This window comes from Pongo abelii, chromosome 13, assembly GCF_028885655.2.
Source record: "Pongo abelii isolate AG06213 chromosome 13, NHGRI_mPonAbe1-v2.0_pri, whole genome shotgun sequence".
NCBI lineage: Eukaryota > Metazoa > Chordata > Mammalia > Primates > Hominidae > Pongo > Pongo abelii.
Window position 1 is genome coordinate 127,147,729 of NC_071998.2, and position 17,481 is coordinate 127,165,209.

The 17,481-nt window shown below is 62.1% G+C and overlaps 1 protein-coding gene across 1 annotated transcript in view; it reads left to right on the forward strand.

Moving 5' to 3' along the window:
* KCNT1 (potassium sodium-activated channel subfamily T member 1) overlaps positions 1–17,481 on the forward strand; it is a 94,156-nt gene that overhangs the window by 71,822 nt on the left and 4,853 nt on the right. The window contains exons 19-29 of the mRNA XM_063714531.1: positions 1,249–1,483; positions 3,960–4,065; positions 5,968–6,140; positions 7,789–7,860; positions 8,052–8,186; positions 8,509–8,620; positions 13,270–13,371; positions 13,775–13,858; positions 14,002–14,130; positions 14,526–14,546; positions 15,406–15,730. Of these exons, the coding sequence (XP_063570601.1) occupies positions 1,249–1,483; positions 3,960–4,065; positions 5,968–6,140; positions 7,789–7,860; positions 8,052–8,186; positions 8,509–8,620; positions 13,270–13,371; positions 13,775–13,858; positions 14,002–14,130; positions 14,526–14,546; positions 15,406–15,730 (1,494 nt within the window). The remainder of the gene's footprint in view (positions 1–1,248; positions 1,484–3,959; positions 4,066–5,967; positions 6,141–7,788; positions 7,861–8,051; positions 8,187–8,508; positions 8,621–13,269; positions 13,372–13,774; positions 13,859–14,001; positions 14,131–14,525; positions 14,547–15,405; positions 15,731–17,481) is intronic.

Genomic DNA, 17,481 nt, shown 5'->3' on the forward strand with positions numbered 1-17,481 from the left:
TGTCCACGTGCCTGTCCAAGTGGGGCTGCCCACAGGACCAGCTGGCAGCTCAACTGGAGGCTCCTGGTGGTCCCATCAGCCCGGAGGGTCTGCTTTACGTGTGTCCCTCAAACAGTCGGGGGTCCTGACGTCCAATGGGGCCGGGAGTCGGGATGAGGTTGCAGTGGCCGAGGGCTTTGGCCTCTTCTCGTGCCTTCAGGGATCCTCTCAGGGTGCTGCGTGCCAGACAGGGTCAGGCTGCCTCTGAGCAGATGCAGGCCCATGGCCCTGAGGGCACCACCCATAGTGGTGTTGCCCCCTCTACAGCCAGGCCTTCCTGGGGGACAGTTAGGGAGCAGGGCCAGGCCAGGAAGCCACTCAGGCCCCAGACCCACAGCCAGGCCAGCACGTTGCCGCCTCCGTACAGTGGCCCAGGCAAAGGCTGACCCTATGGGGCACCCCAGCACGCCCACCCTGGGGGGTTGTTACACGGTGGCTGCTGGGGCACCAGGTGGTTCAGTGCAGTGGGGCACAGTCTCCGAGACCCAGGGGGCCCTGGGGTTTGGAGACGTGCTGATGCAGAGCCCGCCGCCTGCCAGACCCCGCAGGTTCCCGGCCGCCCTCTACAGCAGCTCACTTGGGGGGCCGGGCCTGGCCGCAGGGCACTGGGGAGGCAGGCTGCTGCTGCCTAGCCACACCTCCACCTTCACCTGCACAGTGGGCACTCTGCCCCCAGGTGGCCTTCAGGAAACCAGGGTGACGCAGGCAACCCTCACTGCACCCACAGAGGCCCTGGGCCATACCTGGAGGTCCACAACCCCCACCTGGCAGCCTGGGGGTGGTACAGGAGTGGCAGAGTCTGCTCCCGCAGGCACTGAGTCACCCGGCTGCTCCCCACCTGGCCCTGTCCGCAAGGTAGCCTGACCAGCTGCACGGGCCCCCCAAGGCTGAGACCCCCGAGCCCAGGATCAGCCAACCCCCTCCTCAGGCAGCTGGTACTGAGGCCACAGCAGCTGGCCTGGATGGCACCGATGGGGCACTGGGGCCCCCTGGGTCTTCGCTCAACATCATCGCCACCCCAGAGGCCACTGTCCCTGTTGTATGGAGGGGGAAACTGAGGCATAGAGAGATTGAAGCTTCTCAGCTGGAGCACAGGAGCCAGGCTGTGACAGGGTCTCCAGAGTTGACTGTGTTCGCCTGAGCTCTGGGAACTCACCACCCCTGGAGGTTGGGAGTCGGGCTGTGGCCAAGCACAGGGCTCTCTTCCAGGGACAGTGGCCATGGACCTGCAGGGCACAGAGCACCGGCCCACACAGAGCGGCGGGGGGGGCGGGGGCAGCAAGCTGGCACTGCCCACGGAGAACGGCTCGGGCAGCCGGCGGCCCAGCATCGCGCCCGTCCTGGAGCTGGCCGACAGCTCGGCCCTGCTGCCCTGCGACCTGCTGAGCGACCAATCGGAGGATGAGGTGACGCCGTCGGACGATGAGGGACTCTCCGTGGTAGAGTGAGTGCTGCCTTGGAGATGGCTCCCAGTGGGGGGAGGAGCCACCCGTGAGTGCCAGGGGTGGGTGTCAGAGCCTCCTTGGTGGTCCCCATGCTCTGAGTTGCAGCTTCTGGACAGCTCCGTGGAAGTCCTTGTTTGACAAATGGAATCTTCAGGGGGCCCGACACAGACATCAGAGCCACAGCACTCTCGTCCCCGGGGAGCACTTTGAGTGTCACTGAGATGGGAGTGTGCTGGGCTACACACTTCTCAGTTGGGGCTGGGAGTGCAGAGCTAATTGGAGCGAGGCAGCTCACTGGCACAGGGGCTGTCAGGCACCAGGCAGCGCCACCCTCAGGCCCGTTCCCACCCACCTCACCAGCCCCACAGTGGCCCGGCCACTCTCTGAATCAGGATGGAGCCGGGCAGTGACCCCAGGCCATCCTCCTCCACCCAGTGCCCTAGGTCTCCCCCTTAGCACCACCGAGCACAGAGGCGCACAGCCCGCCTGACCAGGGGTGGGTGTCCTCTGAGCAGGGTCCCCGTGCAACCCCTGGGCAAGGCAGCGTCCCGGCCTGGAAACCACAGCCCATCCTGAGCTGTTGTTCTGGCCTAGGTTTGGGGCCAAGTCCTCCTGCTTCAAATTATGAGACAGGAGGCCCCACTCTGTTCTCAGCAGCTTCTGCCTCTTGGCCTCAGCCAGGACAGAGAAGTGCCCCAGCTGCAGGGCCCGAGGCCTGTCCTCAGCGGGGCTGCCTCACTCTGTCCTGGCCTTTGCCTCTGGGGTGGGGTCAACACACTGTAATGACAGCCCAGCTGCTGGGAAACAGCCCTGAACCATTGCGTGTGTGTGTTGGGTGCTGCTGAGGACGGGGTGGTGGCCTGCTTGGGACAAGTATGTGTCTGGCTGGAAAAGTATGTGGGTAAGAGCCCAAGGCCAGAGTGCCTGCCCCACCAGTCTGGGATGCTGGGGACATCAGGGAGGCATGGCGGGTGGGCGGAGCCCTGTGGGTTTTGCCTGTGGCTGCAAAGCCTCGTCTAGGCTGTGGTGGGAGGAGAAAGACCGAGTAGGGCGTGGGGGTGGGTGTGCGAGGGGGGTGTGTTGTGTGTGTGTCTGTGTGTGTGGTGTATGTTGTGTGTGGTGTGTGTCCATTTGTGTGATGTGTGTGTCGTGTGTTTGTCACGTGTGTGTGTGTGATGTGTGTGGGGGTGTGTGGTAAGTGTCCGTGTGTGTGGTGTGTGTCTGTGTGAGTGGTGTTGTGTGTGGTATGTGGTTGTGTGTTGTGTGTGTGTGGTTGTGTATGGTGTGTGTCTGTGTGTGGTGTGGTGTGTGTGGTGTGTGTCTGTGTGCTGTGTGTTGTGTGTCCATGTGTGTGTGTTGTGTCTGTGTGTGGTGTGTGTTGCGTATGTCATGTGTCCATGTGTGTGTGGTGTGTGTCTGTGTGTGGTGTGTGTCTGTTGTGTGGTATGTCTGTGTGTTGTGTGGTGTGTCTGTGTGTGTTGTGTGTCCGTGTGGTACGTGTTGTGTCTGGTGTGTGTTGCGTATGTTGTGTGTCTGTGTGTGTGGTGTGTGTCTGTGTGTTGTGTAGTGTGTCTGTGTGTGTTGTGTGTCCATGTGTGGTACGTGTTGTGTCTGTGTGGTGTGTTTTGCGTATGTTGTGTGTCTGTGTGTGGTGTGTTGTGTGTGTGGTGTGTCTGTGTGTTGTGTGGTGTGTCTGTGTGTTGTGTGGTGTGTCTGTGTGTTGTATGTCTGTGTGTTGTGTGTCCGTGTGTGGTGTATGTTGTGTGTCCGTGTGTGTTGTGTGTCTGGGTGTGTGTGTGTGTGTGTGGTGCATGTTGTGTGTGTGGTGTGTATGTTGTGTGTCCGTGCACGTGGTGCACATGTGTATACGTCTGCATGGGTTCATTTCTGTGTGCATGTGTTGTGTGTGCGTCCAGCTGTGTCTATTTCCGTGTGCCTGTATGTGGCCATGTGTTGTGCCAAGGGCTGACCATGGGGGGTCCTGGGCTGACCAGGTGAGGGGTGAGCCCCACCGCCACCCCCTCACACACCTGGGTGAGGGCAGCAGCAGTGAGGGCCCTACCCACCCCTCCGTCTCCTCCAGTCCCCGAAGGCCCTGATGGGGCTAAGTCCATGCCTCCCCAGCCCTGGCCTTGCAGCCGCTGCTGACCCGTCAGGCAGGCACAGGTTAAGGTTTGGCACCTGCGTGGGTGCCCTGGGCTCTGCCCTGACTGCCCTGCAGGACACACTGGATCCTGGGTGCCAAGGCTAGGCAGGCCCCATGACATGGTGACCACAGGCTCAGCTGGAGGAACGTTTGCCGACGCACAGGTGGTTAAGGAAAGAACAGGCCACCTTGGGCCAGCTGTGCGTGACCCCAAGCAACGTGGCTGTGGGTGGAGTGGGTGTCCTTGAGTGCCCAGCCCGAGGGGGGCCCCAGAGCAGACCCAGCCACCTCCGTGCAGCTATGCTGAGGGCTGCTGTCTCCTGCCCCAGGTACGTGAAGGGCTACCCTCCCAACTCGCCCTACATCGGCAGCTCCCCAACCCTGTGCCACCTCCTGCCTGTGAAAGCCCCCTTCTGCTGCCTGCGGCTGGACAAGGTAAGGCTGGCGGCTCTGCCGCGCTCTGCACCCCCAGACGCCAGCACCGGGCCGTGCACACCTGCCCTGGTTTCTCTTTGGTCACTTTACATTTCGATATCATTGCAAACTTCTAGCAAAGCTGCAAGAATTCTACAAGGGAGAGCCGCAGACCCTTCACCCAGATTCAGCAGACGGTCCCTTCGTGTCCCATTTGGGCTCTCCCTCTCGCAGTTTCTATGTTAGAGGCACCAGTTTTCTGAACCATTTTGAGAACAGGTTGGAGCTACCACACCCCTTTCCCCTAATACATCCACATGCGTTCCCAAAGATCAAGAACCATCTCGTAACTACAGCTCATTAGGACAGGGACCCCGGCCCGGCATGGGTGTATGATCCACAGTCCAAGTTCAGATTGCGCCGAGGGCCCCGAAGGCCTTCAGTGTCCTGCGTGGCAGTGTTTTCCTCGCTGGGAGCCTGTCCCGGCTGCATCTTAGCAACTCCTCTCTCGTTACTCTCCCTTAATCTGGAATGTTCCCTGGGGTCTCTTGACCTTAATATTTTTGCAAAGCAGGGACCAGTGACCTGGTGGCAGGTGGGTCTGCGATGTTTCTTGGTGGTGGGACTCTGCCTGCATGTGGGGCCAGCCCTCCCTGGAAACTCGGGGGTCAGTTGTCAGGTCACTGGCGATGTTTACTTGGATCTCGTGGCAAGCTGGGGTCAGTAGGGTTTCCCCACTGTGCAAATGACTGTTTTCCTTCTGGAGTTAGCAGCTTCTCTGTGGGGGACGTGTTGAGATCAGGAAAGCAAACCACGCAACCCAGCGGCTTCAGCATCCCTCAGAGGGTCCTTTTTTGTTTATTTGTTATTTGGGTTTTTTTTGAGACGGGGTCCCACTCTGTCATCCAGGCTGCAGTGCAGTGGTGGGATCATAGCTCACTACAGCCTCCACCTCCCAGGCTCAAGGGGTCCTCCCACCTCAGCCTCCCGAGTGGCTGGGACCACAAGCATGCACCACCACACCTGGCTAATTTTATTTTATTTTTTTTGTAGCGATGGGGTCTCACTATGTTGCCCAGGCTAGTCTCGAACTCCTGGACTCAAGTGATCCTCCCACCTTGGCCTCCCAAAGTGCTGGGGTTACAGGCGTGAGCCACCATGCCGGCCATGAGTGGATGGTTTCCCGTTCCGGAATCTCCCTCCAGCTGTGTGTTAGGGCTTGGCCATGGAGGGGACCTCCCCTTCCCCATGTGTGTGTCCTTCACGGACCACGGGCTCCCAGCATATTCTGTGGGTTGTAATCTGTGGCTAGTCATTGCAGTAGCATCATCCTTGACAGATCATTATTGATTCTGATGCTCGGATCCCCTCAGTTCGCTGGGTGGGATGAGGGTCTTCAAGTGGCTTCTGGGTGCTTCTGACACGAACCCCTCACCCTTTGAGCTCATCTGTGCTTTCCGACCGGAGATGTTCCAGCCACATCTTGGCCTTCCCCTGCTCCAGTCTGGAATGAACCACTTCTCCAAGGAACCCTGATTACTTTTAGTGGAAAATGATGATTGGAAACCAAGACCTGGGCATGTGGCGTGCTCACTGCTGCTGACATCCCTGCTCTGAGAAAACGTGTGCACACACACGACACGTATCTATGCCCACGCCTAGATCTCTAGCCACATGCCAAAACCACATGTTCACATGGACACCGCCCTTTCCACCCCTGACATGACTCTGCTCTGTGCCGCCTGTGGGCACAGCTGTGGCATCTGGTGGTGCCTGTAGCTCCCCGCCGGCACGTGTAGGCCGTGAAAGGGCTGTGGGCTGAGAGGCTGACGGCTGGGTGTTCACGGGGGATGTTTGGTGAGGGGTCTGGGAGGGCTCCAGTGGCCAGCAGGAGCCAGCCCTGACTCCAGCATCTGCCCCCAGGGCTGCAAGCACAACAGCTATGAAGACGCCAAGGCCTACGGGTTCAAGAACAAGCTGATCATCGTCTCGGCAGAGACGGCCGGCAACGGGCTGTACAACTTCATCGTGCCGTTGCGGGCCTACTACAGATCCCGCAAGGAGCTGAACCCCATTGTGCTGCTGCTGGACAACAAGTGAGGTTCCTGGGGCTCAGCCCACCCCGCCCACCCGGGCCCTCAGACCTGCAGCCAGCAGCCTCCCCAACTGGGCCCACCCTTCACCTTTGCAGAGGGCACGGGAACATGGGGCCTCTGGCCTGGTCCTCTCAGCTTTCCTAAAAAGGGGGCTCTCCTCCCTGCTCCCAACTCCTCCTGCTCCCAGCTCCTCCCCACTCCCACTCCTGCTCCCAGCTCCTCCCCACTCCCAGCTCTTCCTCCTCCCAGCTCCTCTGGCTCTCAGCTCCTCCCCACTCCCAGATCCTCCAGCTCCCAACTCCTCCTCACTCCTAGCTCCTCCCTGCTCCCAGCTCCCCCAGTTCTCAGAGCTTCCCCACTCCCAGCTCCTCCTTGCTCCCAGCTCCCCCAGTTCTCAGAGCCTCCCCACTCCCAGCTCCTCCTTGCTCCCAGCTCCCCCAGTTCCCAGCTCCTCCCCCCTCCCAGCTCCTCCGGCTCTCAGCTCCTCCCCACTGCCAGCTCCTCCGGCTCTCAGCTCTTCCCCACTGCCAGCTCCTCTGACTCCCAGCTCCTCTGGCTCCCAGCTCCTCCCCATTCCCCAGCTCCTCCCCACTCCCAGCTCACAGCTCCTCTGGCTCCCAGCTCCTCCGGCTCCCAGCTCCTCCCCACTCCCAGCTCACAGCTCCTCTGGCTCCTAGCTCCTCCCCACCCCCAGCTCCTCTGGCTCCCTGGTCCTCCCTGCTCCCCCAGTTCCTAGCTCTACCCCACTCCTAGCTCCTCCTTGCTCCCAGCTCCCCCAGTTCCCAGCTCCTCCCCACTCCCAGCTCCCAGATCCTCCGGCTCCCAGCTCCTCCCCATTCCCCAGCTCCTCCCCACTCCCAGCTCACAGCTCCTCTGGCTCCCAGCTCCTCTGGCTCCCAGCTCCTCCGGCTCCCAGCTCCTCCCCAGTCCCAGCTCCTCTGGCTCCCAGCTCCTCCCCACTCCCAGCTCCTCCCCACCCCCAGCTCCTCTGGCTCCCAGGTCCTCCCCGCCCCCCCGGTTCCTAGCTCCACCCCACTCCTAGCTCCTCCTCGCTTCCAGCTCCCCCAGTTCCCAGCTACTCCCCACTGCCAGCTTCTCCCCACTCCCAGCTTTTCCCTGCTCCCAGCTCCTCTGGCTCCCAGCTCCTCCCCGCTCCCAGCTCCTCCTTGCACCAGCTCCTCCCCACTCCCATTTCCTGTCTCCCAGCTCCTCCCTGCTCTCAGCTCCTGTGGCTCCCAGCTCCTGCCACTCTGGTCCTCTCTCCCCGTTTCCCCCTCCTCCTTTGTCACTCCTTCTGTCCTGTTTGCCTCCTGCTCCACTCACTCTGAGCCCCAGGATTGTGGGGGGTACATGGCTCTTCCTCCCAGGCACCTTTTTGCCCAGGGGACCCTAGGACCCTGACAGCTGAGCCCAGGGTCATCTTGGCTGTGTGACCTCAGCAGGTCCCATCCTCCCAGGCCTTGGTTTCCCCTTGAATAAAATAAAGAATGGCCCACTGGCCTTAAAGTACCCCCCAGGTCCCATATGCTGCAGTTCTGGGGAACCCCTGCCTGGCCCAGCTCTGCACATGGAGGGTAGGGACCCACTGGGCCTGGGGAGGGCAGGCCTTGGAGCAGGGTGGGCCCCTCCAGGACCGCTGTCCCCACAGGCCCGACCACCACTTCCTGGAAGCCATCTGCTGCTTCCCCATGGTCTACTACATGGAGGGCTCCGTGGACAAGTAAGGCGTGGCCGGCCGTGGCTTAAGGGGGCTCCACACCCACCCCTCCCCTCCTCTTCTAAAGTCTGGGGTGACCCCGACCGCAGGTGGGGTGGGGGGCTGAGGTCCTCCTGCCTTCGGACCAAATCCCGGAGGCCTGTGGGTGGGGAGTGGGCCGCATCCTCAGCCACGGGCTCCGGTCCCGCCACCAGCCTGGACAGCCTGCTGCAGTGTGGCATCATCTACGCGGACAACCTGGTGGTGGTGGACAAGGAGAGCACCATGAGCGCCGAGGAGGACTACATGGCGGACGCCAAGACCATCGTCAACGTGCAGACCATGTTCCGGTGCGCCCAGTGTCCGGGGCTTGGCTCCAAACCACCCCACAGCCACGACCACGGGCCCCCACCCTGAGACCCCCACAGCCACGACCACGGGCCCCCACCCTGAGACCCCCACAGCCATGGACCCTGCCCTGAGACCCCCACAGCCACGACCACAAGCCCCCACCCTGAGACCCCCACAGCCATGGACCCTGCCCTGATACCCCCACAGCCACGACCACATGACCCCACCCTGAGACCCCCACAGCCACATGATCATGGGCCCCCACCCTGAGACCTCCCACAACCACCGTGGGCCCCGCCTTGAGCCGCCTGCCTCCCCCAGGCTCTTCCCCAGCCTCAGCATCACCACGGAGCTCACCCACCCTTCCAACATGCGCTTCATGCAGTTCCGCGCCAAGGACAGCTACTCTCTGGCTCTTTCCAAACTAGAAAAGGTGAGCAGCCCTGCCCCGTGCCAGCCACCACCCCAGGGGCCCAGAAAGAGTAGGAGAAAGGGGCTCAGGGGAAAGGGGGCCAGTGCCATGAGAGGAAAAGGGGTGGGGGGCCCAGCATAGACAGGGTGCTCTTGATGGTGGAGCCGGGAGACGGAGGCAGGGTGTTTCCCTGACCACATGTGGGGCACTGGGAATGTGGCCCGTAGCAGCCCTCCATCTCCCTGAGCAGGGAGGGACCAGGCCTGGCTGTGTCTGGAGGCCAAGGCCATCTGTCCTGGCATGGTCAGTTGGTCAGCACCCCCATGGGGAGCCCTCAGATCGGTGGTTCCACATAGGTTGGCCAGTAGCTCTTAGTACAGATAACGCACACGGCTGCGCCGTTCCAGACTCCCCCCGCTGCCCCGGCCACTACGCCCGACCTTGAAACAGGTTCACTGTAACCACTGCCTCATGGTATTGACAAAGGACCGAGGGCCTGAGAGGGAAGGGGCCTGCCCCGGATCGCACAGTGGAGCAAGTGGCTGAGCTGGAATTGGCTTTCTGCCCCTGGAGCTCCATGAAGGGCACCACCCAGGGTCAGGTGTGGAACCCTGGGGCACAGGCACGCAGGCCTGCGGAGGGCACGGCCACTGTTGCTGTTGCCTTGATGTCTGGCTGACGCCAGCACCACCCCATTCCCCACCAGCTCAGGCTGGGACAGCACCACCTTGTCCACATGGGGGCTGGTGCCCCAGCAGCCCTAGGCTGAGACCAGGGAGCGGGCACCTTGGTCAGGAGCAGCGATGCTGTCTGTTCCACACAAACCCCGAGCTCACCCGTCTGGGCTGAAGTCCTCATCGGCGAGCTGCTGGGGCCTGCGTGGCTGCAGGATTGTGACGCCGTGGAGGACCTACTGAGCCAGGCCCGGCCTGACCACCAACACCAGGCAGAGGACACACACGGGCACTCCCTGCAACACGGACATGGCTTTGTCCCACCTGAACCCGATGGAGAGTGAAAGTGTGTTCCGGCCAGCCGTGGACCAAGAGCCCATAGGGATCCTGGAGTCAGTTCTGCCCCAGAGAAGCGAGAGGAGGCCGGGCTGGGCAGCCACCAGCTCAACAGGGACTCCTGCCTCAGAGATGCCAGCCTGAGGCGTAGGGGGATGCTCGGGCAGCTGGTCTCAGCACAGGAGAGGGCTCTGTCTGCACTGCCCGCCGCCCAAGCCCACCCTGGAGCCTGCCCTGCCTGGCGTTGGGAGCTCCTGGCCCCGGTCCCCGGCTCAGCCAGCAGAGCGGGGAGCTCCGCAGCTGGAATCACGGAAGGGGAGAAAGTTTGCAGGATTCTGTGTTCAGGTGCCGGGCCGCTCCCTAGGGCTGGGAGGACTCTCCAGATCTGGAAGACCGAGTCTGACACAGTGTGGACAGGGATGCTGCCGTGGAGTCAGGGTCGAGGCAGTCATCCTGGCACGGCTCCTCCAGCCTCAGCCTTGCACCTCTCTGTCCCACAAGGTGGCTTGAAGGTTGGGTCAGCAAGCACGCGGCCAACACGCTCCTGCCTGCCTTCCCGCCAGGCAGCCATCACCAATCACCCACCCTTGGCCCCGCCGTGGGGCCAACTCCTTCCCCAGCTTCACCTCCACTGGGGCTCTGTGCTGCCAGGGCGGGTACGGCCAGCTCTCCATCTCAGGGCAGTGAACAGTCCTGGGCTCCAGCTCCAGTCATGCGGTTCCGTGGCAATTGTGTGACAGGGACCAAGGAGAAGTCAGGGAGAAATCGTCCGAGGAGAAGTCAGGACGTCAGCAAAGCCTCTGGAAGCAGCCGTGAGCTCCTCTGGGCTGACATGGTGCTGGGGTCCGTGTGGGACAGATGCCCTGGGCCCTGGGCAGGGCCAGGCATATACAGAGATGTGGGGCTGAGGGAGGAGAGGGCACCGTGGGCCACCTGACCCATCACCCTCTGCAGAGGCTGGGATCCGCCTCCCGGCATGCAAGGAGCCTGTAGAAGGCACCAGGGGCTGCATCTTCTCCAGCCTGGGTGGCCTTGGCCCCAGATCCCCCGTGGGTCTCTCTGACAGACGGGCCAGCATACGGTGACCTGCTTCCAACAGGGACACCTGTGGCAGCTTCAAACCCTTATTTAAAAGACATTATTGCCAATTTATTATTATAAAAATGTACATGTTTATTATGTATTTTACTTCAAAGAATACTGAAAGTTAAAAAAAAAAAAGAAGAAAAGTTGCCCCAAATCCCTGCAGCCAACATCTTCTACATCCAGGCACAGTGGAAGGATAAAGACAGGATTCCAGGCATGACTCCAGAAGGAAAAAGGGAGGAGGTGGAGATGGCACACACGACCGTCAGTGAGATGCTGTGCCAGGTGCAGCGGCTCATACCTGTAATCCCAGCACTTTTAGAGGCTGAAGCAGGAGAATCGCTTGAGGCCAGAAGTTCAAGACCAGCCCAGGCAACATAGCAAGTCCCCATCTATACAAAAAATTTAATGGCTGGGTGCGGTGGCTCATGCCTGTAATCCCAGCACTTTGGGAGGCTGAGGTGGACGGATCACCTGAGATCAGGAGATCGAGGCCAGGCTGGCCAACATGGAGAAACCCCATCTCTACTAAAGACACAAAAATTAGCTAGGCGTGGTGGAGGGCACCTGTAATCGGGAGGCTAGGGCAGGAGAATTGCTTGAACCCAGGAGGCAGAGGTTGCAGTGAGCCGAGATTGTGCCACTGCACTCCAGGCTGGGCGACAGAGGGAGACCCTGTCTCAAAAAACAAAAAAATGAAACTATTATTAAGGACGCTGCCGGTGGGCTGACATGCATCTCCCCTTGAGGGCTGGCTCCGGAAGGCTCTCAGAACCCCGGTGTGAGAGAGGAGTCTCTCCTGTGCCGTCCACCTCCCCTGCCGTCCACCTCCCCTGGGGCCCACCTCCCCTGCGGTCCACCTCCCCTGGTCTCCAGCACCCAGGACTCCTCCACCCCTTCATTGCTTTCACACGGTCAGCTTGTGTGATCTCCTCCTCACCAGGAGCCTTCCTTCAAGCTGGCTCTGCCCATCTTGGGGCTGCACGGTGCCTGTCCTGCTCCCTCTGACCGGGGGTCTCATTCTCAGGAAGGGCTCATCCGCCCCTGTGTGCTCCTGTCTTCACTGCCACTTGTGAACGGGACCCGCTCAGCCCCTGCTGAAGCCCTCCTGTCCCTCCAGGGCCATCATCTGCAGGGCCTTCAGCAGAACAAAGAAGTGAATTTCTTGTCCAGAAAGCAGGAGGAAATCTCTGGAAGGTCCTGATACGTCCAGCTTTTTCTTTCCTTCCACGTCTCTCTCTGGCCCTGTCGTGGTTCTTGTTTCCTGTTTAGTGTTGTTCTGAGCAAAGGAAAATTAAAATTCCAAGTTGTTCAGGAATTTCACGTTCGTCTCCGTGAAGTGCAGCTGGAATTCTGGATGCAAATCACCGTGATTGCAAACTCACCCGCCCATCGCAGCTCGTCGCACCTGGTTCTTGCCCCAAGAGCGGGAACGCCGCACAAAACTAATTCCGTGTTTCTCATGCCCCAGCCTTCCTGCCGGCCACTGATGAGTAAGGGCAGACCCGGAGGAAAAGGAGGAAAGGGGGCTTCTGCCTCCTTGTCCTGTCACTGTCGTATCTTTTACATGTGAATCGAGTTCTGGTTCCAGGGGGAAGTGTGGCCTCCGTGGGCGCACACGCGTGCCTGTGCACACTTGCTTGGAGGCCGAGCTCCAGGGTTGGGGCCCTCCGCTGAAGAATGGCCCGAGAGTTGGCCACAGCCGAGTCCGGAGCCCGTGGATGTACTGCCTCACATGGCAAAAGGGCCTCTGCAGATGGGATTAAGTCACGGGCCTCGAGATGGGAGATTCTCCTGGAGCATCCGGCAGGTTCACACCATCAGAGTCCTTCTAGGGAGAGGCCGGAGGTCCCCGTCCAGTGGGAAGAAGCCGCACGGCCAGCTCAGAAGAGGGAAGAGGGAGCCACGAGCCAAGGCAGGCGGTCTCCAGGAGCTGGAAAAGGCAAGAGAAGGAGCCCCCAGGCCTCCAGAGGGAGCAGGGCCCTGCCCAGGCCTGGATCCAGCCTGAGACGCTTCAAACTCCCGACTCCAGAACCGGGAGAGAGGGACAGGTGTCGTGTTAGCTGCTAAGTTTGCAGTCATTTGTTACGGGAGCCCTAGGAACCTCAGTGGGTCCGTTGCGAGCCTGGAGCACGGGGACAGGGAGGCCAAGGACAGCAGGCAGCCCAATGCTTGCTCCTCCTCAGCCCAGGCCCCACACGCCCTCCGACACCACTTACAAAACACCGGGGCAGGAGAGGATTATCAGGAGGATTTGGAATTTCGGGATGCAAGAGCAGGGCGCTTGACCAAGCGCAGTGCCCATGGCAGCCACCAGGAGTCCACCTTCTCATCAGAGCCCCACATCACTCCCGGGCTCTGGCCCTGAGTGTGTCTGGGAAGATACAGCTGGTTCAGGCCTGCTGGTGTGTGCACACATGCAGACACACACTGTGTACAAATGTGCACACACACCATCACACACATGTACGGTGCACACACGTGCACGCACACACAGTGCCCTCGCCCCCGTGGCTGCCGTGCCACTGGAGGGACCTCGGCACCAGCCCATCTGAGGCCCCTCCTTTCCCACAGAGGGAGCGAGAGAACGGCTCCAACCTGGCCTTCATGTTCCGCCTGCCGTTTGCCGCCGGCCGCGTCTTCAGCATCAGCATGTTGGACACGCTGCTCTACCAGGTCAGCTGGGAAGCGGCAGCAGGAGGGCGGCACCTGGGTGGGACCCCAATCATGCCCTTGTGGATGGGACCCCCGTCATGCCCTCGGCTCTGCAGCCTGGTCCCCATTCTGAGTGATAGGCCTCACTCTGAACGACCTTCCCTGGATTCCAAGGAGACCTCTGGGCCCTGTCCTTGCCCCAGCGATTTCTGGGCCCTTTTTGACCTATGGGTGCCTGGCAAGGGAGTTTTCTTAGAAAAGGCCTCCCAGAACTCTGCCTGTGGGTCATGTGGTGCTTGAGGACCTGGTGGCTCTGTGTGTGTGTGTGCGTGAGGGGGTGGCGGGCCCGTGGCCGGTGGGGTGTGGACCTGTGTCCCACGCCCGTGCCCACGCGCCTCACTGTGGCCCCTCCGTCCCTGGCCAGTCCTTCGTGAAGGACTATATGATCACCATCACCCGGCTGCTGCTGGGCCTGGACACCACGCCGGGCTCGGGGTACCTCTGTGCCGTAAGTGCCCCCGGCCAGGCCGGGCTGGAGACGTGCTGGGCTGTCCCGAGTGGGTGGATGGGCACCCGCCCCTGATTCACGGTGGCTGGGAGGCTCTGGGTGCCGCCATCTGCCCCAGCTGACTCAGGGCTCCCACCCTGCAGATGAAAATCACCGAGGGCGACCTGTGGATCCGCACGTACGGCCGCCTCTTCCAGAAGCTCTGCTCCTCCAGCGCTGAGATCCCCATCGGCATCTACCGGACAGAGAGCCACGTCTTCTCCACCTCGGAGGTTCTGGGGCAGCCCCTGTCCTGTGTGACCCACAGTATCCCCACCTTCTGGGGGCTGGGACTGTGGCAGCCCCTGTCCTGTGTGACCCACAGCATCCCCACCTTCAGTGTCGGGGACCTGGGCTAGATCAGCTTTGCCATTGCTGGCAGCTCTTTCCGTCTGGTCCGTGTGCCCACATGCAGTACTTCCAGCTGGAGCAGCCATGACCCCTACCAAGGGCAGAGAGGCTCAGGGGAGGCTTGAGGAAGAATACGGGCAGCCCCTGTGCTGCAGTGCACACAGCAGCAGGCACCGTGCCCGCCAGTCCTAAGCATGTTCGGTGCAGACCCCAGGCTGAGGCGGCATGGGGGACGGGTGTGCCCACAGGTCCCAGACTGCGCCTGTTTCCTTTGCAGCCCCACGATCTCAGAGCCCAGGTAAGCAACCCCTCCGTGCCCACGCAGCTTCTGCTGAGCACCAGAACATCGCAGCTTCACGTGGAGAAGCCTGCCAGGCCCCACCCACCCACCCACGGGGCCCTGGGAAAGCCGAGGCAGGAGCGGGTCCCATGGATGTGTCGGCCCCAGCACAGCTCAGAGAAGGCTGTTGACAGTCACTCCCTCCTGCACTGGTGGTGGGGAAGCTGAGGCCTGGGGGCAGTAGCCTGTGAGTTTGGACACCAGGTGCACCCCTGCCCCCTCGCAGGCCCCACCAAGGCAGGCAGCCCCCATGCCCATCTGGCCTGACCATCCAGCCCCCAGCTTCCCAGGCCTTTCTGAAGGTGCCACCCAGGTGGGGAGCCCTGCCTCTTCCCAGCACCCCACGACCCACAGGCTCTGACAGCCCACATTCCCCTGGTTTGGGGCCTCTGAAGTGTGTGTTTGCAAGAGGGATCAGGGCTCATCTGCAGACGGAGAAATTGACACGCAGAGGGGGTGACCCCTCAGGGCAAGGCCAGGATATGCTGGGGTCCAGATGGGTCCCAGGCCAGACCCACACAAATAAGGGCTCAGAGAGGTGAAGGGAGCTGCCCTCAGCAGCCTGGTGAATCCCTGGACCAGGCCCAGGCAGGGTGGGTGGCCCAGCGATCTGTGCTCAGGAGGAAACCTTGGACCAGGCACATTCTTTCCGGAGGAGGAAGGCACATGCACCTGGGGGTCTGTCCTCGTCCTCTTCCCTAACACCCCCAGCCGCTCCGATGCAGGCCTCAAGCCGCAGAGCCCACACCTTTTCCTAAGCCCCTGCCCCAAATCCCGTGCCCCTCCTGGCAGCCTCACCTCTCCCCGCCCTGCCCAGTCCCAGATCTCGGTGAACATGGAGGACTGTGAGGACACGCGAGAAGTGAAGGGGCCCTGGGGCTCCCGCGCTGGCACCGGAGGCAGCTCCCAGGGCCGCCACACGGGCGGCAGTGACCCCACAGAGCACCCACTGCTGCGGCACAAGAGCCTGCAGTGGGCCCGGAGGCTGAGCCGCAAGGGGCCCAAGCAGGCGGGCCGGGCGGTGGCCGCGGAGTGGATCAGCCAGCAGCGCCTCAGCCTGTACCGGCGCTCTGAGCGCCAGGAGCTCTCCGAGCTGGTGAAGAACCGCATGAAGCACCTGGGGCTGCCCACCACCGGCTACGGTAAGGGCGCCCGGCGCGGGTGGGGGCCGGACGGACGGACTGGGCCAGGGTCAGGCGGCAGCCAGGAACAATCGGCCATGGCATCCCGGGGCCCGAGCTGTCATCTGTCTGTCAGCCTTTCTGGCCATGCTCTGCCTGCCTCTACTGTGGGCCAGCTGTGGGCACCACCACCACAGCCCAGCAGAGGCCCTGTGCAGAGGAGGGAAGTGGCCATGGCCCACCCTGGTGCTCGGAGGCCACAGGACCCTTGGGCATCCCTGGTGTGAGCCCCCTAGGGAGGCGCTCGCTCCCACTGCCCTGGGGCCTCAGTTTCCCTCTCTGCCAAATTAGAGACAGCTGGCTGAGCCTTTTGGCCAGGGGAGGCAGCTGTGGGGTGGAGAGGGCCAGGCTGGGCTCCCTGAGTCAAGGGCGTCAGCTAGAATTGGGCCAGCTGGCTGCAGCCAGTCCTGCTGGACAGCGGATACCCAGGGCCCCTGAGTTCTTGCAGAGGACAAGACTGTGGTGGGGATCCCCTCCTGGAGCCCCCGGCCCTCCCAGCAGCCAGGGTGAGGGGGGGACGGCTGGGGGAAAGGCCCAAGCCAGGACATGCCTCTGTCCACCATGGGCCTGTTGCCACTTGCACGGCACAGCCCCCTCCTGCTGCTTCAGGGAGCCCGGCGTCCGTCTTCAGCAACAGATCTGCGCAGTCCCCTCTCTCTGCGCCTTGTGGTGGGAAGTGTGCTTGGGCTTCAGGGCCGTACATGCCCTGCCTGGCGTGGAGAGAAGCTCATCCCCTCCCTCACGCTAGGAAGCTACCTCCGTTGATGAGGCCATGGGCCCCAGCTCCCCAGCATCGGGCCGCTGCCCAGTGACGTCCACCCTCCCCTTGCTCCATCTCGGGGACTTGCCCGATGCTCAGGGCTGCCTCTGTCCCGTCGGAGTGCCCAGTCTCCCAACCCTACTTCCTGCGTCTGTTACCTGGGTCGGGCTCTTGAGTCCCCTGAGCAGAGTCAGGAGCTCAGGGCTGACCCAGGAGCTGCTCACGGGTCGCTGGGCTGGGCTGGGCTGGGCTGGCCTGCGGGCCCGAAGGAGACTCAGAGGCCAGGGTTTGGGGAACAGGTGGCCTGTGAAGACCTTTCCCGGCCCCCAGCCCTGTGGGCGCTGGGGAGGGCGTCCCCCTGTCCCCACCTTGAAGCTTCCCTCAGTCCCCACAGTGTCCCTGTCCCAGGAGGGACTTCATGCCCTTTCAGGTGGGGCTCCCGAGGCTGAGGGGGGTGCCCAGCATTCATGTTCGTGGCCCCCTGTGACTGTTGGCAGAGGATGATCCAGCCCGGTCTGGCCACCCCCAGAGCTGGTGCCTGCCTCTGCGACCGCTGTCTGCCCCCAGAACTTGGCAAGGAAGGAGCAACCGCCTTTCTGGTGACCGACTCGCTTCCGGTGGCCGGCGCTGGCTGCAGGTCCTGGGGTGGCCGGCCTCCCGTGCAGCTGCCCCCGCACCCGCCCGCTGTGCCGGCCGCCCGCACCTCGCTTGCTGACATTGTCTCTCTCTTTGTTTCTGTCTGTGCCTCTTTCTGTGTGTTCTGTAGAGGACGTAGCAAATTTAACAGCCAGTGATGTCATGAATCGGGTAAACCTGGGATATTTGCAAGGTAATTCTGCTCTGGCGGGTGCCGACCGCTGCACAACAGGGCTCGCCAACCCTTCGCCGCCGGCAGTCTTGCCGCGCCATCCCGGCCAAGCAGGTGGACAGGAGCTGTGAGAGCACGTCCCAG